The sequence below is a fragment of the Symphalangus syndactylus genome, chromosome 12 (assembly GCF_028878055.3).
Source record: "Symphalangus syndactylus isolate Jambi chromosome 12, NHGRI_mSymSyn1-v2.1_pri, whole genome shotgun sequence".
NCBI lineage: Eukaryota > Metazoa > Chordata > Mammalia > Primates > Hylobatidae > Symphalangus > Symphalangus syndactylus.
Genome location: NC_072441.2, coordinates 145456765 through 145478856, shown reverse-complemented (window position 1 = coordinate 145478856; position 22092 = coordinate 145456765). Strand labels below are relative to the sequence as shown.

General features: G+C 47.3%; 1 protein-coding gene across 4 annotated transcripts in view; it reads left to right on the top strand.

Moving 5' to 3' along the window:
* The first annotated feature begins 7919 nt into the window (after positions 1–7919).
* Positions 7920–22092, top strand: part of KHDRBS1 (KH RNA binding domain containing, signal transduction associated 1) — a 30442-nt gene continuing 16269 nt past the window's right edge. Inside the window, exons 1-2 of one of the 4 annotated variants that reach the window (XM_063627974.1) lie at positions 8075–8445; positions 8506–8610. In XM_063627974.1, coding sequence (XP_063484044.1) covers positions 8229–8445; positions 8506–8610 — 322 coding nt within the window. In that variant the 5' untranslated portion in view covers positions 8075–8228. Of the gene's footprint in view, positions 8611–22092 lie in introns of all 4 variants that reach the window. The other 3 variants (XM_055255678.2, XM_055255679.2, XR_010117736.1) reach the window with 3 other exon arrangements.

The following is a 22092-nucleotide window of genomic DNA, read 5'->3' as shown; positions in this document are numbered from 1 at the left end:
GCGCGATCTCGGCTCACTGCAACCTCCGCCTCCCAGGTTCAAGCAATTCTCCTGCCTCAGCATCTCGAGTAGCTGAGATTAAAGGCAGGTGCCACCACACCTGGCTAATTTTTGTATTTTTAGTAGAGACGGGGTTTTGCCATGTTGGCCAGGCTCATCTCGAACTCCTGACCTCAGCTGATCCACCCACCTCAGCCTCCCAAAGTGCTGGGATTGGGAGCCACCGCGCCCAGCCTATTTATTTATTTATTTTTGAAATGGAGTTTCGCTCTTGTTGCCCAGGCTGGAGTGCAATGACACGATCTTGGCTCACTGTAACCTCCACCTCCCAGGTTCAAGCGATTCTCCTGCCTCAGCCTCCCAAATAGCTGGGATTACAGGTGCCCGCCACCATGCCTGGGTAATTTTTATTTTTTATTTATTATTATTATTATTTTAGATGAAGTCTCGCTGTGTCGCCCAGGCTAGAGTGCAGTGATGCAATCTCAGTTCACTGCAACCTCCACCTCTTGGGTTCAAGCGATTCTCCTGCCTCAGCCTCCCGAGTAGCTGGGATTACTGGCGCCCGCCACCACACCTGGCTAATTTTTGTATTTTTAGTAGATATGGGGTTTCACCATGTTGGCCAGGCTGGTCTAAAAACTCCTGACCTCAGGTGATCTGCCTGCCTTAGCCTCCCAAAGTGCTGCCATTGCAGATGTGACCCACTGCACCTGCCTTTCTGGTTAGCAGGACACAGGCAGGAAAAAAAAAAAAAAAAAAAGATGATTATAATGCAAACATCACACAAGCCTCAGCGGTCTGTGGATTCAAACAAAGCCACGTGAATGCTAATCACCCCAATTCCTGTTCTTGCCCCAGCAAAGTCCCCTTCAAGTATTTCTGGGATTTCCTTACGGACTTTTCACACAAGGCTGTCACTGGTCACATCAGCCTTTCTCTGATCCTCTCTACCCCTACCACAGGTGCCTACTGTGGGAGTGCCTGATGACCCTGTGGGCAGGACTCAGACTATTATGAGGGCGGCAAAGGGCAAGCCTCAAAGTGAGTGACTCCTTCAAATCTGCTGGCCCCGTGTTCTCTCTCTTTCTGAGCTGGAGCAGGCCGGAGAAAGGAAAAGTTCCATGAAAGGGGAGCTGGGCCCAGAGCAGAACCACTAATGCCTGCAGTTTGGGTTCTACTGGGGACATGCTGAGTTGGAGGAGCCTCTGAGACATCCAGATGAGGATGTCAGGGATGCAACTGGCTTTCTGGATTTGGAATTCAGAAGTTTGAGTTAGAGATCTGAATTCCAGAGCTGTGAACATGGAAGAGGGAGTACCGGCACAGGACCAAGCTTTGCTGACTTCCCAACATTTAAATGCCCCGGCCCTCCCTCCACCTGGCCGCTTCCCAAATAATCAGCTTTCCTACCTCATCTGGGCAGTTGGTCAGTCACTCTCTCCTGTGCATACCCGTGTGTCTCTGCACAGTCTTCTATTACAACACCTTTCATTCTACGTGGCAACTTGATTTACATATGTGTCTCCTTGAGAGTAGGGACTTTCTCTTAATGTTGCATTTTGGTCTCCCCATCTTCTTCCCCTTCCCTCCACATATTTGGCACCAAGTAAGTGTTTAAAATTGAACAAATGAACTACACTTTTTTTCTTTTCTTTTCTTTTCTTTTTGAGACGGAGTCTCGCCCTGTCGCCCAGGCTGGAGTGCAGTGGCGCAATCTCGGCTCACTGCAAGCTCCGCCTCCCGGGTTCACGCCATTCTCCTGCCTCAGCCTCTCCGAGTAGCTGGGACTACAGGCGTCCGCCACCACACCTGGCTAATTTTTTTTATTTTTAGTAGAGACGGGGTTTCACCGTGTTCTCGATCTCCTGACCTTGTGATCCGCCCGCCTCGGCCTCCCAAAGTGCTGGGATTACAAGTGTGAGCCACCGCGCCCGGCCTTTTTTTTTTTTTTTTTTTTTTTTTTTGACAGTCTCGCTGTGTCACCCAGGCTGGAATGCAGTGGTGTGATCTCGGCTCACTGCAACCTCCACCTCGTGGGTTCCAGCAATTCTCTGCCTCAGCCTCCCGAGTAGCTGGGATTACAGACACCCGCCACCACGCCCGACTAATTTTTGCATTTTTAGTAGAGATGGGGTTTCACCATCGTGGCTAGCCTGGTCTTGAACTCCTGACCTTGTGATCCACCCGCCTCAGCCTCCCAAAGTGCTGGGATTACAGGCATGAGCCACCGTGCCGCCTGAACTACACTCTTGGAAGAGAGACTTTCCTGCCCAGGGCTGGGGCCTTTTGTCTCCTGGGAACTGGCTGCAATGCAGGAGAGGTAGATGGGGCCTGCAGATCTCCCACCTGCTGAGATCACACAGGTCAGGAGCTCTAGGCAAATTTCAGTCCTTCTAGTCATTCCCGTAGGGATTCATGTGAAAGTGAAAGTCTGCAGTAGGGTACTCAATAGATGCGTGTGGTGATCGTAACAATGGCCAATATTGCTTATTAAGTACCTACTAATTGCCAGCCTCTGTGCTAAGTGCTTTATAGATACTATCATGTTAACCCTGTATGTGTTAACCCCAACAGCCCTGGGGCAGGCATTGTTATATCCTCTGTTGTTTGTTTGTTTGTTTTGAGACAGAGTCTTGCTCTGTCGCCCAGACTGGAGTGCAGTGGCGCTATCTCAGGTCACTGCAACCTCCGCCTCCCAGGGTCCAATGATTCTCCTGCCTCAGGCTCCCGAGTAGCTGGGATTACAGGCGCGGGCCACCATGTCTGGCTAAATTTTTTACTTTTAGTAGAGATGGGTTTTCACCATGTTGGCCAAGCTGGTCTCGAACTCCTGAACTCATGATCCACCCGCCTTGGCCTCCCAAAGTGCTGGCATTACAGGCGTGAGCCACTGCGCCCAGCCATCTCTGTTTTATCAAGGAGAAGGAGGAGGAGTCTGAGCCAGTGTGATGGTTAATTTTAGGTGTCATCAGGCCGGGCGCGGTGGCTCAAGCCTGTAATCCCAGCACTTTGGGAGGCCGAGGCGGGCGGATCACGAGGTCAGGAGATCGAGACCATCCTGGCTAACACGGTGAAACCCCGTCTCTACTAAAAATACAAAAAAAAAATTAGCAGGGCGTGTTGGCGGGCGCCTGTAGTCCCAGCTACTCGGGAGGCTGAGGCAGGAGAATGGCGTGAACCCGGGAGGTGGAGCTTGCAGTGAGCCGAGATTGTGCCACTGCACTCCAGCCTGGGTGACAGAGCCAGACTCCGTCTCAAAAAAAAAAAAAAAAAAAAAAAAAAAAAAAAAAAAAAAAAATTTAGGTGTCAACTTCACCGGATTAAGGAATACCCAGAGGACTGATAAAGCATTATTTCTGGGTGTGTCTGTGAGTGTGTTCCCAGAGAAGAGTGGCCTGTGAGTGGACTGAATGATACAGATCCGCCCTCAATGTGGGCGGGTGCCAGCTAATGGGCTAGGGCCCAGAATGAACACAAAAGGCAAAGAAGGGATTTCCTGTCTCTCTTCCTGGAGCTAGGACACTCCTCTTCTCCTATCCTTGGACATTAGATCCCCATGCTCTTCAGCCCTTGGACTCCAGGACTTAAACCAGCAGCCCCTGGGTTCTCAGGCCTTCACCCTCTAAGAATCACACCACTGGCTTCCTTGGTTCTGAGGATCTCAGATTTGGACTGAGCCACACGACCGGCTTTCCAGGGTCTCCACCTTGCAGAAGGCCTCCAATGGGACTTCCCAGCCTCCATAATCATGTGAACCAATTGCCCTCATAAGTCCCCTCTTGAATGTCTGTATCTATCTATATACAGTATTTATTCTGTCTCTTTAAAGAATCCTGACTAATGCAGCAAAGCAAAACACTGTGCTCAATCACCCAGCAGGTAACGGGCAGAGCTACCAACCTCCATCTGAACCGTTATGCACTGCTGCTGTACCCTATACCATAGTAACTGGATTAAGGGCAGAAGAAACTTGCTCTTTTTGGAACCTCCTCCTCCCCCCCAAACAAGCCTAGCTATACTCAGTGAAAATTATACAGATTAGAGAGTAGGACTTGGCTAGGTGTGGTGGCTCATGCCTGTAATCCCAGCACTTTGGGAGGCCGAGGCAGGCGGATCATGAGGTCAGGAGATCGAGGCCACGGTGAAACACTGTCTCTACTAAAAATACAAAAAAAATAGCCGGGTGTGGTGGCGAGCGCCTGTAGTCCCAGCTACCCGGGAGGCTGAGGCAGGAGAATGGCGTGAACCCAGGAGGTAGAGCTTGCAGTGAGCTGAGATCCCGCCACTGCACTCCAGCCTGGGTGACAGAGCAAGACTCCATCTCAAAAAAAAAAAAAAAAAAAGAGAGAAAGAGAGAGAGAGTAGGACTTTCAGATCCACAGTCAACATAGAGCACCCACAAATCCTCATCAGGTACTAAAGGGTATAATAGTGATTACTTCTGTTTATAAGCCCTACTATCAGGAGGTTTACACTGATATTTGTCAATGTTCACAACAAGCCTTCAAGGTAGATGGCATTACCCCACTTTATAGAAGAGAAAACTAAGGTTCAGAGGTCTTCCAAATGATACCCAGTGAGGACAAGGCATTGCTGGGTTGTTTGAATTTGCCCCACTCCAACGTCAGTCTTTTCACACGGTTGTTAACCTTCAGGTGGACCTGGGGCAGCATACTGTGGTGAACACAAAATAAACTCCAGACTTCTAGGCTTTCAGGGCAGAAATTACTCTTCCCTACCCCCTGAGAAGGGCCCCCAAAATAGAAGGCTGCTGCATCACTTAGTGGATACATACACTGCAACCTCAACCACTCTCGGCCTGAGACTACCTTTAGGGTTCTAGCCTGGAAGAAGAGCACATCTCTCCCGCTCAGCCTACTCTCAGGGAAAGCAAATAAAGATCTGGCAAGCACCCAGAAAGACTGAGGGTTATTTTTTATTTTGTTTCCAGTGTTTTTAAAATTGTATATAGTTATGGCTACAACATGTTTTGATATACATATGCAGTAACTGTTGATTCTAGTCTAGAAAGGCCATAGATACACTACCCAGCTCCTTCTCAGACAAACCTTTATCAAAGTTTTATTAGCCTCAGCTCAAGGGATCTCTATCTGGGCATCTCATTACAGGGCAAGGACGCTTCAGCCATTCGTAACACCACCACTCAAGCAGGATCTTCAAGGGTGGCAGTGGAAACGAGCTGCAAAGGAACTATACATTCTCTTTGCCCCTTCCCCCCTCTTCAAGCGGTTGCTCTCTCAACCCACCTATTCCTTCAAGTCTGACACTGGATTACTCCCATTCCCTGAACACATTTCCCACATTCTCATCTCTGCTCATTTATTCCACTTCCCTTTGCCTGGAACTTATTCTTCCTTGGCCAAAATCTATCTTCTGCATTGAACTCCAACAGCACTTAATTTTTTCATTTCTTTTTTCTTTTTGACACGGAGTCTCACTCTGTTGCCCAGGCTGGAGTGCAGTGTGGCACAATCTCGGCTCACTGTAACCTCCACCTCCCGGGTTCAAGCAATTCTCCTGCCTCAGCCTCCCAAGTAGCTGAGATTACAGGTGCATGCCACCACGTTCAGCTAACTTTTTTATGTTTTTAGTAGAGATGGGGTTTCACTGTATTGGCCAGGCTGGTCTTGAACTCCTGACCTCAGGTGATCCACCCACTTTGGCCTCCCAAAGTGCTGGGATTACAGGAGTGGGCCACCGCGCTGGCCCTTTTTTTTTTTTTTTTTTAAGACAAGGTCTCACTCTGTCATCCAGGCTGAGTGCAGTGGGGCAGTTGTTGCTCACTGCAGCCTCAATCTCCCAGGCTCAAGCAGCGATCTTCCCACCTCAGTCTCTCAAGTAGCTGGGGACAACAGGTGCACGCCACCACACCCAGCTAATTTCTTTCTTTCTTTTTTTTCCCAAGATAGAGTCTCGCACTGTCCCCCAGGCTGGAGTGCAGTGCTGCAATCTCAGCTCGCTGCAACCTCCGCCTCCCGGGTTCAAGCGATTCTCTTGCCTCAGCCTCCTGAGTAGCTGGGACTACAGGTGCGCCACCATGCCCAGCTAATTTTTGTATTTTTAGTAGAGACGGGGTTTCACAATGTTGGCCAGGATGGTCGCGATCTCTTGACCTTGAGATCCGCCCACCTCGGTTTCCCAAAGTGCGGGGATTACAGGCATGAGCCATCACACCTGGCCTATATTTTATATTATATATATATAATTTATGTAGATATGTGTGTTTTGTTTTCATTTCTGTGGGTAATTTGGAAATCCTCTCCCTTAACCCCTTAAGAAAGGCCTTTAGGTTCTCTAGTTAAAGAGTTCTAAGCTTCACATCCAAAAATCAAGTTTCCAGGCACTCAGAAGACAATTTCCGAGTAAACGTCTTCTTTCCTTTTTTTTTTTTTTTTTTTTTTTTTTTTTTGAGACGTAGTCTCGCTCTGTTGCACAGGCTCGAGTGCAGTGGCGTGATCTCGGCTCACGGCAGCCTCCGCATCCCTGGTTCAAGCAATTCTCCTGCCTGAGCCTCCCAAGTAGCTGGGATTACAGGCGTGCACCATCACGCCCGGCTAATTTTTATATTTTTAGTAGAGACGGGGTTTCGTCATGTTGGCCAAGTCGGTCTCAAACTCCTGGCCTCAGGTGATTCGCCAACCTCGGCCTCCCAAAGTGTTGGGATCACAGGCGTGAGCCAACGAGCCTGGCCGAAACTTTTTTTATTGTAGAGATGAGGTCTCATTATATTCTCCACGCTGCTCTCGAACTCCTAGCCTCAACTAATCCTCCCACCTAGGCCTCCCAAAGTGCTGGGATTACAGGCATAAGCCACCGCACCGGTCCCCAAAGACTTGAAAAGTGTGGGCTCATTAGGAGAACTGATCCAGAAGGAAAACAGATGGGAGTGAGTGCTTTAAATGCAAGAAGAAAATAATCTGTGGAGGGAAGGGAAAGTTAGAGATGGCACCAGGCTTTTGATGGCTTATGGGACAAGTAGGGACCTAAGGCTCCACTTGCATATAGCACTCCAGGATGTGGAGAACGCCGTGGGCGACTGACCACTATGTACCTTGCCTTTGAGAGTAGCGGCAAGGGTCTCTGAGCAAGTCTGGAGTGGTGGTAGAAGGAGCCATCCTAATGATGCAACCAACGTGGATTAAGGATCTGGTCTCTACCTCACTTTCTGGCGGAAGAAACACTTAATTGGCAATAATGACGGCGAAACAAAACAAACACAATTCAGAGAAAGCAGTAAAATATGTAAAAAGAGCTAAAATGCTGCTTAAGAGTTCCCTGACCAACAATGTCAACCGTTTTAGAACCGACTGGAATATATGTAATACTGCAAATACATATACTGGAAACAACTTCTTGTGTTCCCTGATGTCTGGGACCCTTTTCTTTGCTAGACTTCAGATCTCTGATCTGAACCATCCCTCTTAGTTCAAGTCCTCCAATAGCCTTCAGTGTTTCTACCAAGCCGTCCTTCCTCAATTTCTCCCTCCAGGTTTCCCTTCCCCAACTTCCCCCCTGCATCAGACCCTCCCTTAGCCTTCCCTTCTCCCTGTGCAGTCGCTGTCTCACTCCTCTCTTCCTCCCCAGGCGGTCTCAATTCTCTCTCCCTCCCCTTTCCGTGTCCCTCACGGCAGTCCCCTTTTATTTCCTTACTTCGGTGACCGCCCCCCTCCCCACTCCCCACAGCCTCCCCCCACTGCTCAGCCGTTGGAGAGGGCGTGGCCCCGCGAGTAACAGGCCTCCCGCCCCACACTCCGCGGGCCCGCGCGCAGACAAAGACATTCCACAGCTCCCGCCCCCTCCACGCACTGGGCCAGAAGGGGGAGGAGACACGTGTCCCGCTAGCGCCGAGTCACGTGGAAAAGGAAACGAACGGAGCCGGCTGCCTCCCGCGCATGCGCATCACGCTCTGGCCTGGCGGGCGCGGAGGGAAAGCCCGAGTCGGGAGGCGACTTGTTCGGCCGCCGCGGCGTTGCGCAGGCGCCGTGGCCGGACTGGGGACTTTGTTCTCCGCGGAGAAACCCAAGGGCGGTGCCGGTGGCTGGCTGCGCACGCGCGCCGCCTCATTTCCGGTGCTCTCTCTCGCTGGGTCGCTCGGGTCGGCTTCGGTCGCTGCCGCTGCCGCTCTGCCGCCCCCGCCAACCGCCGCTCGGGCCTCCGTCGCTGCCGCGTCGCTTTCTCGCTCCTCGGATCGCACATCCTCCCAGATGCAGCGCCGGGACGACCCCGCCGCGCGCATGAGCCGGTCCTCGGGCCGTAGCGGCTCCATGGACCCCTCCGGTGCCCACCCCTCGGTGCGTCAGACGCCGTCTCGGCAGCCGCCGCTGCCTCACCGGTCCCGGGGAGGCGGAGGGGGATCCCGCGGGGGCGCCCGGGCCTCGCCCGCCACGCAGCCGCCACCGCTGCTGCCGCCCTCGGCCACGGGTCCCGACGCGACAGTGGGCGGGCCAGCGCCGACCCCGCTGCTGCCCCCTTCGGCCACAGCCTCGGTCAAGATGGAGCCGGAGAACAAGTACCTGCCCGAACTCATGGCCGAGAAGGACTCGCTTGACCCGTCCTTCACTCACGCCATGCAGCTGCTGACGGCAGGTAAGGGGGCCCCCCGTGTCCCTCTGGGTCGCCCGGCCATCCCGGGGCATGAGTGGCCCTGGCTTTGTTCCTGTCGCTTCCCGCCCCCTCGGGACCGAGGCAGTCGGGAGCTCCGGTCTCATCCTCATTTTTGGGAGCCTGGATTCCACATTCCCACCTCAGCCCGGAGTGCGTGGGAGAATTTCTAGGCTGCAGTGGAGGCCCGAAGGCGACTTTGCGATCTCCTAGCGCTAACGTCTTGATGGATAGTGCTGAGCTCCCCGCCCCTTTCCCGACTCTTCCCTCCTCCCTCCTCTTGCGGCTGCCGGGCGCGCAGATTCTTCCAGAAATGAACCTTTATTTCCCCCCTTTCCCCGAAGGGAAACCCTCTTTGATCGCGGGTGGCGATGAGCGCCTCGACCGAGGTGTAGGAGGTGAAGACAGCCAGAGCGGGGAGGGACCGTGGGAGGAAGGGCCGAGGTGAGGTGGGGTGAGGCTGGAATGCCCTGTCCAGCGCCTTGCTGTCGCTGGGGCCGAGCCGGACTTAGCGGTAACCGCAGCTTAAGTTGCTGGGAGGAAGGAGCGATTTATGTGGATCGGAGCTTGAGGTTTGCGAATCAGATTTCCGACTAAGGCTGATAAAATAAGAATTGCTACTGAACCTGAAGGTTGTTCTCTTTCATTTTACACCGTGTGTTCACGATCGTTGAAGAAGGAGTGAAATAACCCTAGAGACAGTGAAATGGGACGATAGGGACTCCCGCGTAGTTCACATGACGTTTCCCAACGAGATGGACAGAAATTGAGAGAAGTTGCATGATGCTTGTACTGAAAGGCTTAGCCTTTTTGTTGCTGTTTTTTTTTTTACATTTTTGATTCAGTAGTGAAATAGATTAGAAATGAGAGTCTTTGTTCCGTAGATTAGCGCTCTTTTCCTGATCAGCACTGGCCAATCACCTAGTCGCTCTGATTTTTCCCTGAAGCTGTCTGACTTTCGCTTCTAGTTAAAACATTATTTTAATAAATATTTCTTATAATACCTAAATTTTAGTAAGCAAGTAAAAATTCACATCCTTAAACACTGAATGAGTAGTTGGACTCTTTGGCAAGGTTAATATAATGGACAGTTCGTTATGAAAATATTATCTCCCTCCCTTTGTTCTCTGTCTCCCAACACTGTAAGGTAAGGGATCTTTACCAGTGTGGTGTTCGTCTTTTATGCTTTCTTAAGATAACTGTCAAAAACCGTTGATCCTTAAAAGTTACTTTTAATTTTCAGTCTCCCCTCACTGCTTCACTAAGAGAGTGCTCTTTATTTTTAACTTGGGCTTTCTGGATGTATTTTTTTAAAACCCAACTGAAATTGGAGAAGTGTGATTGAGGTTAATGTTGGTTTGGGATGTATCAATTCTTTCTAGCATGGATAAGTGTTAATATATGTTGAGCCTGGCTTTTAAGGTGTTTCTGAATTATCTTGCAAGGGGATTGCAGTGAAGTAACAACCCATTGTGAGGAAGTGAGACTTTGAAAGATAGAGTAGTAGTATTTAAGCTCTGGTAAGATCACATGGAAGGGGCGGGCGTGGTGGCTCACACCTGTGATCTCAGCACTTTGGGAGGCCGAGACGGGCAGATCGCGAGGTCAGGAGTTGGAGACCAGCCTGATCAACATGGTGAAACCCCGTCTCTACTAAAAATACAAAATTAGCCTGGCGTGGTGGCGCACGCCTGTGATCCCAGCTACTTTGGAAGCTGAGGCAGGAAAATCACTTGAACCCGGGAAGCGGAGGTTGCAGGGAGCCCAGATTGCGCCATTACACTCCAGCGTGGGCAACAAGAGCTAAACACCATCTCAAAAACGGGAGAAAAAAAAAAAAGAAGACACGGAAGAAAAATACAGCTAACACTTAATGTTTGAGATCTGAGCACTTTACATTAAATATTTAACCTATAAAATGAAATGAGAACTTTTATTATCCTCACTTTTACAGATGAGGAAACCAAGACACCCAGAGATTAATAATTTGCCTAAGGTAACAAAATTAGTAAGCAGCATAACCAGGATTTTTGGTCAGTCTACACACCTTCCCCGTTCCCTCACTATAGTGCCTGCTGCAAATTGTACTTTAAAAGTAAGCCATAGTTGGACAAAATATTAAAATCTATCTGGGATGATAGGTGACCAAAAAAAAAAGTCTATTTGAAAGTATCACAGTGTTAACAGGGCAGTGAAGATGATAAGGCTAAGATACAAAAAGGAAACCAGAGAGCAGAGTCTACTGCCTGGGACTGTGACTCCTCCAGGCACCTTTGAGCATTCCCCATAAGGTACCATGAGACCCTGAGCACTTTTCCTATACCACCTACACAGCTCCCTTCTTCCTTTCCTGGGTTTACTTTATTTTTCACTATCAGCATCTGTTGCACTGTATTGTCATTATGTACAGTATTTGTTGATTACCCATTCTCCATGGCTAGAATGTCAGCTCTACCAGAGCGCAGGAATCTTTTGTCTGCTTTATTCACCGTTGTATCTCCTGTGCCTTGAAGAGTGCTGCACAGAGTGGCCTCTTACTAAATATTTCATGAAAGAATACATACTCACCTTCATTGAAGATGGGACTGATGACAAATGATGACAGCCGGGCACGGTGGCTCACACCTATAATCCCAACACTTTGGGAGGCCGAGGCGGACGGATCACTTGAGGTCAGGAGTTTGAGACCAGCCTGGCCAACATGGTGAAACCCCGTCTGTACCAAAAATACAAAAATTAGCCAGGCGTGGTGGCACATGCCTGTAATCCCAGCTACTTTGGAGGCTGAGGCAGGAGAATCACTTGAAACCAGGACGTGCAGGTTGCAGTGAGCCCAGATTGCACCATTGCACTCCAGCCTGGGCGAAGAAGCAAGACTCCATCTCAAAAAAAAAAAAAAAAATTTTTTGAGGGATGTAGATTTTGAATGTAGACTTCCATGTTAGCCAGATTGATATTCAGCTGTGATGACTGTCGAATGTATCTGCAGACATAAGGATTCAATCATCCATCTTTGTTTTCTGGAAGAGAAATAATTTACCTTATTGTGTTAATATATTTATATACTAAGTAAAATGCTTTTATATATATATCAGTGTTCTTTTTCTACTTTTTTTTTTTTTTTTTTTTTTGAGACAGAGTTTCACTCGTTGTCCAGGCTGGAGTGCAATGGCGCGATCTCGGCTCACCGCAACCTCCGCCTCCCAGGTTCAAGCAATTCTCCTGCCTCAGCTTCCCTAGTAGCTGGGATTACAGGCATGTGCCACCACGCCCGGCTAATTTTGTATTTTTAGTACAGACGGGGTTTCTCCATGTTGGTCAGGCTGGTCTCGAACTAACGACCTCGGGTGATCCGCCCGCCTCGGCCTCCCAAAGTGCTGGGATTACAGGCATGAGCCACTGTGCCCAGCCTATTTTTCTACTTTCTACAATTAGGAAAATATAAGTTAGTATAAGTTACTCAAGAATAAACATTTTGAATAGATTAGCAATCTGCATAAGATCTTGGAGGGATACTCAAAAATCCATCCTTCAAAAGCATACAGTGGAAAACATTTTACAAAGTCTGTTGAAACTTCAAAATAGTTAATTCTTTTATTTACAATATTCTCTAGAAATACATTAAGACCTTCCCAGTTCATTCTACAGCGCTAGCAAAACCTGCTATTAAAACTGGAAAATAAGGGCCGGGCCTGGTGGCTCATGCCTGTAATCCCAGCACTTTGGGAGGCCGAGGCGGGCAAAGCACAAGGTCAGGAGTTCGAGACGAGCCTGGCCAACGTGGTGAAACCCTGTCTTTACAAAAAATACAAAAAATTACCCCTGGTGTGGTGGTGGGCGCCTGTAATCCCAGCTACTCGGGAGGCTAAGGCAGGAGAATCATTTGAACTCAGGAGGCGGAGGTTGCAGTGAGCCAAGATTATACCACTGCACTCCAGCCTGGGCAACAGTGGGAGACTCCGTCTCAAAAAAACAAACGAACAGGCCCGGTGCAGTGGCTCACGCCTGTAATCCCAGCACTTCGGGAGGCCGAGGTGGGTGGATCACGAGGTCAGGAGATCGAGACCATCCTGACTAACACAGTGAAACCCTGTCTCTACTAAAAAATACAAAAAAATTAGCCGGGCGTGGTGGCGGGCGCCTGTAGTCCCAGCTACTCCGGAGGCTGAGGCAGGAGAATGGTGGGAACTCGGGAGGCGGAGTTTGCAGTGAGCCGAGATCGTGCCACTGCACTCCAGCCTGGGGGACAGAGTGAGACTCCATCACAAAAAAAAAAAAAAACAAAAAAAACTGGAGAGTAAGGCCAGGTGCGGTGGCCCATGCCTGTAATCCCAGCACTTTGGGATCCCGAGGCAGTCGGATCACTTGAGGTCAGGAGTTCAAGACCAGTCTGACCAACATGGTGAAACCCTGTCTACTAAAAATACAAAAGATAGCTGGGTGTAGTGGCACATGCCTGTAATCCTAGCTACTCGGGAGCCTGTAATCCCACCTACTTGGGAGGCTGAGGCAGGAGAATCACTTGAACCCGGGAGGTGGAGGTTGCAGTGAGCCAAGATTGCGCTACTGCACTGCAGCCTGGGCGACAGAGCAAGACTCTGTCTTAAAAAAAAAAAACAAAAAACCAGCAACACCTTTTCTAGGAATGTGCTCAGAGAAACTTATACATGAGTACTTGATTCATAAAATGGTGTACCTTGTTCACAAAATGTTGCAACTTGTTTCACCATTCATTGGATAATGTGATAGATTTACAACAGAAAATATTTGGCTGGGCACAGTTTCTCGCGCCTGTAATCCCAGCATTTTGGGAGGCCGAGGCGGGTGGATTACCTGAGGTCAGGAGTTCGAGACCAGCCTGACCAACATGGTGAAACCCTGTCTTTACTAAAGATACAAAAATTAGTTGGGCATGGTGGCAGGTGCCTGTAATCCCAGCTACTTGGAAGGCTGAGGCAGGAGAATCACTGAAACCCGGGAGGCAGAGGTTGCAGTGAGCTGAGATCTAGCCAACAAGTGAAACTCAATCTCAAAAAAGAAAGAAAGAAAGAAAGAGAAAAGAAAAGAAAATATTTGTACAGCAGTGAAAATGGATGAACTTATAGCTACAGGCAACAACATGGAGAAATCTCCAAAATCTAATGTTATATGAAGAAAGTACGTCCCATAAGGCTACATACAGTATAATACTATTTCTATAAAACAAAGCCTAGTAAGATAAAGCAGAATGTCATTAAGTATACATTTATCTGTGATATTGCAGGTTTTGTTTTTTGTTTGTTTTCAGATTGAGTCTCGCTCTGTCGCCCTGGCTGGAGTGCAGTGGCGCGATCTCGGCTCACTGCAACCTCCGCCTTTGGGTTTCAAGCAATTCTCCTGCCTCAGCCTCCCAAATAGCTGGGATTACAGGCGCCTGCCACCATGCCTGGCTGATTTTTGTATTTTTAGTAGAGATGAGGTTTCACCATGTTGGCCAGGCTGGTCTCGAATTCCTGACCTCGTGATCCTCCCTCTTCGGCCTCCCAAAGTGCCTGTGTTACAGGTGTGAGCCACCACGCCCAGCCCAATGCAGGTTTTGTTTGTTTGTTTGTTTTTCGTTTTTTAACAAAACTAAATGTGCTTATTGGCTGGGCATGGTGGCTCATGCCTGTAATCCCAGGACTTTGGGAGGCCAAGGTGAGAGGATTGCTTGAGCCCTAGTGAGAGCTTGTCTCTACAGAAAATTTAAAAATTAGCTGAGAATGGCGGCACACACCTGTAGTCCCAGCTACTCGGGAGCCTGAAGCAGAAGGATCACTTGAACCCAGGAGATTGGTCTTAGGCTGAGGTGGAAGAATCGCTTGAACCCAGGAGGTCGAGGCTGCCTTGAGCTGAGATCGTGCCACTGCACTCCAGCTTGGCAACAGTGAGACCCTGTCTCCAAAAAATAAATAAATAAATAAATGTGCTTACTATATCTTTCAACGGTTGCATTCTTGGATATTTATTTCAGGGAAATTAAAACTCAACACAAAACCTGTACATGAATGTTCACAGCAGCTTTATTCATAGTAGCCAAAAACTGGAAACAAACCAAATGCCTCCAATAAAGTGGCATACCCATACCATGGAACAGTACTCTGCAGTAAAAAAAAAAAAAAAAAAAGGAACTGTTAATAAATGCAGCAACTTGCTTGATCACAAGAGAATTAAGCTGAGTGAAGAAAGCCAATCTCAAAAGGTTATATACTGTATGATTTCATTAATATAACATTCTTGAAGAAACGAAATAGTGGAGATGCAGACTGTATTAGTGGTTGCCAGTGGTGAGAGACGAGGGAAGACGGTGACGGGCTATCGAAGGGTGACGATCCTCATGATGGAACTGTGCTGTGTCTTGACTGAGGTGGTGTCCACATGAATCTGATTAAATTGCATAGAACTAAGCAAACAAGTACATGTAAAGGTGGTGAAATCCTAATAAAGTCAATGAATTGTTAATTTTTTTATGAAACCTGTACAACAAATTTTCTTATTTTAATGTTAATTTTCTGATTGTGATACAGATATGCAAAATATTATGGGGAAAACGAGTATACAGGATCTCTGTTATTTCTTAAAACTGCCTATAAATCTACAATTGCCTTAAAATTAAAAAAAAAAAAATTTCAAAGATGCAGAGCTCTGAATTGTGTGCTAAGGAAAAGATTTGGGAGACCACAGTCAATATGACAGAGTTTTCTACTGTCTTGGAATGTAAAAATTGAGCCCCTATGAAAGGGCTTGTAACAGGCCTTTGGGGGATTTTTTTGTAAACCAATACCCAGCCTTTCTATACCCATAGCCAATATTGTATGTAATATATTGTGAGTTTGTATTTTTTTCTGGGTTGCTGATCAGTAGCTTCCATCAAATTCTCAGAGGGACCCATGATTCCAAAAAAGACAAAGAACCTATTGACTTTGTGCCCTTGCTTGAAACAGTGAGTAATTTGATAAAGAAAACGAGTGAAGTTGTTTTGCAATAGTAAGCTCACAGGACTTCTGATTCCAAAAGATGATACCCACAGAAAAGGTGAGAATTATAAATTTGGAGATGATAAAGTCATGTGAGTTGTTTAAGGGAAGTTGAGGGTGTTGACCGTATTTTTTTGTTTTTGGTTTTTTCGAAACAGGTCTCACTCTGTCACTCAGGCTGGAGTCTGGAGTGCAGTGGCATGATCTCGGCTCACTGCAACCTCCACCTCCCGGGTTCAAGCGATTCTCCTCTCAGCCTCCTGAGTAGCTGGGACTACAGGCGCACGCCACCACGCCCAGCCAATTTTTAGATTTAGCTAGAGTCAATCTTTAAATCTTTAGTAGAGAGAGGTTTTCACCATGTTGGCCAGGATAGTCTCGATCTCCTGCCCACCTTGGCCTCCCAAAGTGCTGGGATTACAGGTGTGAGCCACCGCGCCCTAGCCGGTACATTTCTTTAATTTGGTTAATGATTATAGATGCCTGTTGTGTATCAAGCATTGTACTGTACTAAGAATTACAGATACTCTGCAATGGAAGGAGTCCAGAGATTGTTAACAACAGGCAAATGAGGAGTGCTGTGTTTAGAAGTGTAGAACCAAGTATATTGGGAGTCTAGAGGAGGGTATGAAATGAACCCTGACCTTTTAGAGCAGTTCTGCTGAGAATCTTGCTCTCCTAGAAATACTCTCTCTGGATACTTAGAAAATCTTGACCATTGTCTTGTTCCTTATGCAGAGGCCGTATCAAACGTTCAGTTGGCCGGGCGCGGTGGCTCACGCTTGTAATCTCAACACTTTGGGAGGCCGAGGCGGGTGGATCACAAGGTCAGGAGATCGAGACCATCCTAGCTAACACGGTGAAACCCCGTCTCTACTACAAATAGAAAAATTAGCCAGGTGTGGTGGCGGGCACCTATACTCACCAGCTACTCGGGAGGCTGAGACAGGAGAATTGCTTGAACCCGGGAGGCAGAGGTTGCAGTGAGCCAAAATTGCGCCACTGCACTTCAGCATGGGTGACAGAGCAAGACCCTGTCTCAAAAAAAAAAAAAAAAAGTTCAGTTAATGATATATTTGTAGTGATTTGTTTTTAGTTAAGCCAGCCCAGTTGATAAAGTTGGTATATAATTTTCCCAAACTTCTCTAAAAGTCATAGACCAAGCATGTAGGAGAGCTGGGAATCGAACCCATTTTGTCTAGCTTCAAAACCCTTGTTCTTTCCTCCGAGACATATTAAGCAACATGGAAGCTTACAGTCTGGTTGGGATAAAATCTACAAAAAAAAAAAAAAAAGTGGGGGGTGGGAAAGGTTAAGTTATAGTACAAGATGAAGGAAATTTTGAAAGGTTAATTGAATTTACTCTCTTTGGTATAAGAAGTGACTTGGGTTTAAGTATCTGCTATGTCATTAATTAGTTTTGAGATCTTGGACAAGGTATGTAACTTTTCTGAGCCTGGGTTTCTTCATCTGTCAAATGAACATAATACTGGTTACAAAGACAAAGTAAAATAATAAATACAAAATTCCTGACACATAGAAGGCATCAGATAAGATATGATTATTCTGAGTGGCCAGGAAACAAATGGGTCACCCCATTGTGTTGTTTACACCCCAGCTTTGTTTTCTTTGGCCCTTGGGACACCCAAGATCTCCAGAGACCCAAGCAAAGATTGCTTAAAGGAGTCAGTTCCGAAAGGGTTGTCTAGAAAGTACTTTTGCCTGAGGTTAAACCATTTTTAGGAAGCTCCTTGATTTTTTTTTCTTCCCGTTTCAGTCTACTCTAGCTCTCCAGGGAAAGCAAGGACAAAGAAAGACATACAGAGTTAAAAAAGAAAAAAGAAAGACCATCAGACAACTGAACATCTGAGACACCCATAAAGCCCTTTCACTACCTTTAGTCCACATGCCAGTGTCTGAGGGTGTAAATTGTACTTCCCAAAATTTTATAAAAGTCAGCTCTTCCTTGCTTAAATAAAGTGTGACCCCCCACAAACACATACTCATCAAGAGACAATAGGAAAAGCATGAAATTAGAAGTTAGAGGCCTGGCGCGGTGGCTCACGCCTGTAATTCCAGCACTTTGGGAGGCCAAGGTGGGTGGATCACCTGAGATCAGGAGTTGAAGACCAGCCTGGCCAACATGGTGAAACTTTGTTTCTACTAAAAATACAAAATTTAGCTGGGCATAGTGGCAGATGCCTGTAATCCCAGCTATTCAGGAGGCTGAGGTAGGGAGAATTGCTTGAACCTGCGAGGTGGAGGTTGCAGTGAGCTGAGATTGTGCCACTGCACTCCAGCCTGGGCGACAGAGTGAGACTTCATTTCAAAAAAAAAAAAAGAAAAAGAAAAGGCCTAAAGGCCCGAGTTTTGGGGTTTTTCTAAAGTTTTTTATTAAATTTTTTTTAGAGACAGGGTCTTGCTCTGTCACCCAAGCTGGAATGCAATGGCACCATTATGATTCACCGCAGCCTCCAACTCCTGGGCTCAAGTGATCATCCTGCCTCAGCCTCTCTAGTAACTGGGACAACAGTTGTACACCACCACACCGAGCTAATTTAATTTAATTTTTTTTTTTTTAATTTTAGTGAAGATGGGGTCTCACTCTGTTGCCCAGGCAGATCTCAAGTTCCTGGGCTCAAGCAATCCTCCCACCTCGGCCTCCCAAGGTTCTGGGATTATAGATGTGAGCCCCTGTGCCCAGCCAGGCCTGGGTTTTTAATTCTTATTCTGTTACTTTCACAATTTTATGACCTAGAGATAGTTATTTAACCTGAGTTTTTGTTTTCTCAGATGCAGGTAACTCAGTTCACTGAGTTATTTTTGAGGATTAATGAGGTAGTAGTTCTATGGTATTTGATATATAGTGGGCATCAAATAAATATTCAGCCCCACCTGGGCAAGGTGGCATGCACCTTTAGTCCTAGCTACTGGGGAGGCTGAGGCGGGAGGATCGCTTGAGCTCAGGAGTTCGAGGCTGCAGTGAACTATGATGGTGTCACTGTACTTCAGTCTGGGCAGTAGAGAACCCATCTCTTTAAAACAAACAAAAAAAAAAAGGTGGGGGCGGGGGCATAGTAGGTGACGCCTATAATCCCAGCACTTTGGGAGGCCGAAGTGGAAGGATCATTTGAGCCCAGGAGTTCAAGACCAGCCTGGGCAAAATAAAGAGACCCCATCTCTACAAATAAAAAAAATTAGCCAGGCATGGTGGCACACGCCTATGGTTGCAGCTACTGGGGGTGCTGAGGTGGGAGGATCGCCTGAACCCAGGAAGTTGAGGCTACAGTGAGCCATTATTGTGCCACTCACCCACTCACTCCAGCCTGGGTGACAGAGTGAGACCCTATCTCAAAAAAAAGAAAACAATTCAGTTTCTTCACCCTTTTTTTTTTTTTTTTTTTTTTTTGAGACGGAGTCTTGCTCTGTCACCCAGGCTAGAGTGCAATGGCATGATCTCGGCTCACTGTGACCTCTGCCTCCCGGGTTCAAGCAATTCTTCTGTCTCAGCCTCCCAAGCGGTTGGGACTACAGGCGCACGCCACCACACCCAGCTCATTTTTGTACTTTTAGTAGAAATGGGGTTTCACTGTATTGGTCAGGCTGGTCTCGAACTCCTAACCTCAGGTGATCCACCCGCCTCAGCCTCCCAAAGTGCTGGAATTACAGGCATGAGCCACAGCGCCTGGCCCCCTCCACCCTTCTTGAAAGCTCAAGTAGCTTCCTAGTCTTCCGCTTGCATCCTTTTCTTCCCTCTCCCTCTCCCTTCATCCCCTCCCTGCCTCCCTTCCTGCCCCCTCCCTTCTTCCCTCTCTTCCTTCCCTCCTTCCTTCCTCCCTTTCTCCCTTTCTCCCCTCTCCTCTCCTCTCTCCTTCCCTTCTCCCCTCCTGTCTCTCTTCGTTACCCAAGCTGGAGTGCAGTTGCACAGTCATCATAGTTCACTGCAGCCTTGAACTCTTGGGCTCAAGTGATCTTCCCACCACAGCCTCCTGAGTAGCTGGGATAATAGGCATGTACCAGGACACCCAGCTAATTAAAATGTTTGTTTGTTTGTTTATTTATTTATTTATTTATTTTTGGTAGAGACAGGGTCTCACTGTGTTGCCCAGGCTGGTCTCAAGCTCCTGGGCCCAAAGCAGTCATCCTGCTTCAGCCTCCCAAAGCACTGGGATTACAAGCGCATGTGCCACTGTGCCCAACCAGTCTTTTGCTTTGTAGGTTAAAATTCTGATTCTGTTTTCAACCTCTGTTTTATTTAAGTGATCCTTCTCTGAATCCTCTAAAAATGCTTTCCTTTGCTTTTTTTGAGACAGGGCCTTACGCTGTCACCCAGGCTGGAGTGCAGTGGCATGATCTTGGCTCACTACAGCCTCCAACTCCTTATCCTCCTGCCTCAGCCTCCCAAATAGCTGGGACCACAGGCGCATACCACCATGCCTGACTAATTTGTTATTTTTTGTAGAGAAGGGGTCTCACTATGTTGCCCGCTCTGGTCCCAAACTCCTGGGCTCCAGTGATCCTTCTGCCTCAGCTTCCCCAAATGCTGAGATTACAGGTGTGAGCCACCATACCTGGCCACTGCTATTCTTTAGAAAGTTGTGAAATAATTGGACAGAAGGATTCCAAGATCTGACTAGTTCAAAAATAGAAGAATCCATGTTATAGAAAGGTCTTAAACTATCACACTGGTCTTTAAGAAATGAAAAAATGAAAGGCCTTAAATTCAGAGTGCATTACATTGCATATAAACACACCTTCTTGTAGGAGTGTAATAGATTAACAGACTTTGAGTCGTCTTGCACCGACCAAGGTTTCTGGAAAGGGGTATAAAATACAGCTGAAAGGTCTAACTCAATGGTAGCCCTCGGAAGCACAAAGCGACATAGAGGAAATGAAGTATCTAATTTGTTCCACATTCTTTTTTGTTGTTGTGATGGAGTCTTGCCCTGTCGCCCAAGCTGGAGTGCAGTGGTGCAATCTGAGCTCACTGCAGCCTCTGCCTCCCGGGTTCCAGCGATTCTCCTCCCTCAGCCTCCTGGGTAGCTGGGATTACAGGTGCACACCACCACGCCTGGCTAATTTTTGTATTTTTGGTAGAGACGGGGTTTCACCATGTTGGCCAAGCTGGTCTCAAATTTTTGGCCTCAGGTGATCCACCCACCTCAGCCTCCCAAAGTGCTGGGATTACAGGCGTGAGCCACCCCGCCCAGCCTATATATATATATTTTTAGTAGAGATGGGGTTTCACCATGTTGGCCAGGCTGGTCTCAAACTCCTGACCACAGGTGATTTGCCCACCTTGGCCTCCCAAATTGCTGGGATTACAGGCATGAGCCACCACTCCTGGCCTGTTGCACATTATTAAAAGCTCCTTGGTGATGTTCTCAGATCAGAATTGTGGCATCTTTGTTCTTCTAGGACTTTGAGGATTGAATACCTAAGTTTTCTAGTCTGAGAACTTAGAAAGTGGTGTCATCAGGTACAGTAGGCTCAAAAATATTGATCAGAAAAAGTTAATATTAGCAGTAGGGGAAAAGAAGTAGAGGTCAGGATCTGCCACCAAACAGTAAGGGTTAGGGTTAGGATTACCCTCACAAGTAGGCTGTTGAATGAAGCGTTACTCTGTTAACTGTAAGGTCAGATTTGTTTTCTATTCCAAGCAGTGAAACATAAGATTGTGAGGAGCACTGTCATTTCCAGTTCTTCTTATAGGAGTAAAGGTTTTAATTAAGGATATTTACAATTCGTCAGCAATTTTAATTGTCAGAAAACCAGGAAGTATGTGTCTATTAGTTCATGGTATAGTATAGCATTTGAAATTAGGCTTTTTAGCAAACAAGCATTCAGTCTGAAATTCTAAATTCTCTAAGGCATGTCAGAGTCAAAGTTACTTTACTTCGTCTATATATTTCACAGCTGCACCTCTCTAAACATTTATTTTAAAAACTATTAGGCCAGTACAGTGGTTCACATCTGTAACCCCAGCACTTTGGGAGGCCGAGGCGGGTGGATCACCTGAAGTCAGGAGTTAGAGACCAGCCCAGCCAACATGGTGAAACCCCATCTCTACTAAAAATAGGGAAAAAAATTAGCCGGGCATAGTGGCGCATGCATGTAGTTCCAGCTACTCGGAAGGCTGAGGCAGGAGAATCGCTTGAACCCGGGAAGCAGAAGTTCCAGTGAGCAGAGATTGCACCACTGCACTCCAACCTGGGTGACAGAGCGAGACTGTGTCTCAAAAATTAATAATTAATAAATAAAAACTGTTAAGGATATAGATTTGTGGAACGTGTTTGAGGTAGGGTGTCTTTATACTTTAAGCCAATGGTTTTCAAAGTATGGTCCCTGGACCAGCAATATCAGAATTACCTGGGAACTTGTTGGAAATGCAGGTTCCTAACACAAATCTCAGACTGGGTTTGAGGCCCAGCAATCTAGTTTAATAAGCCCTCTTCTAGGTGATTCTGATGCA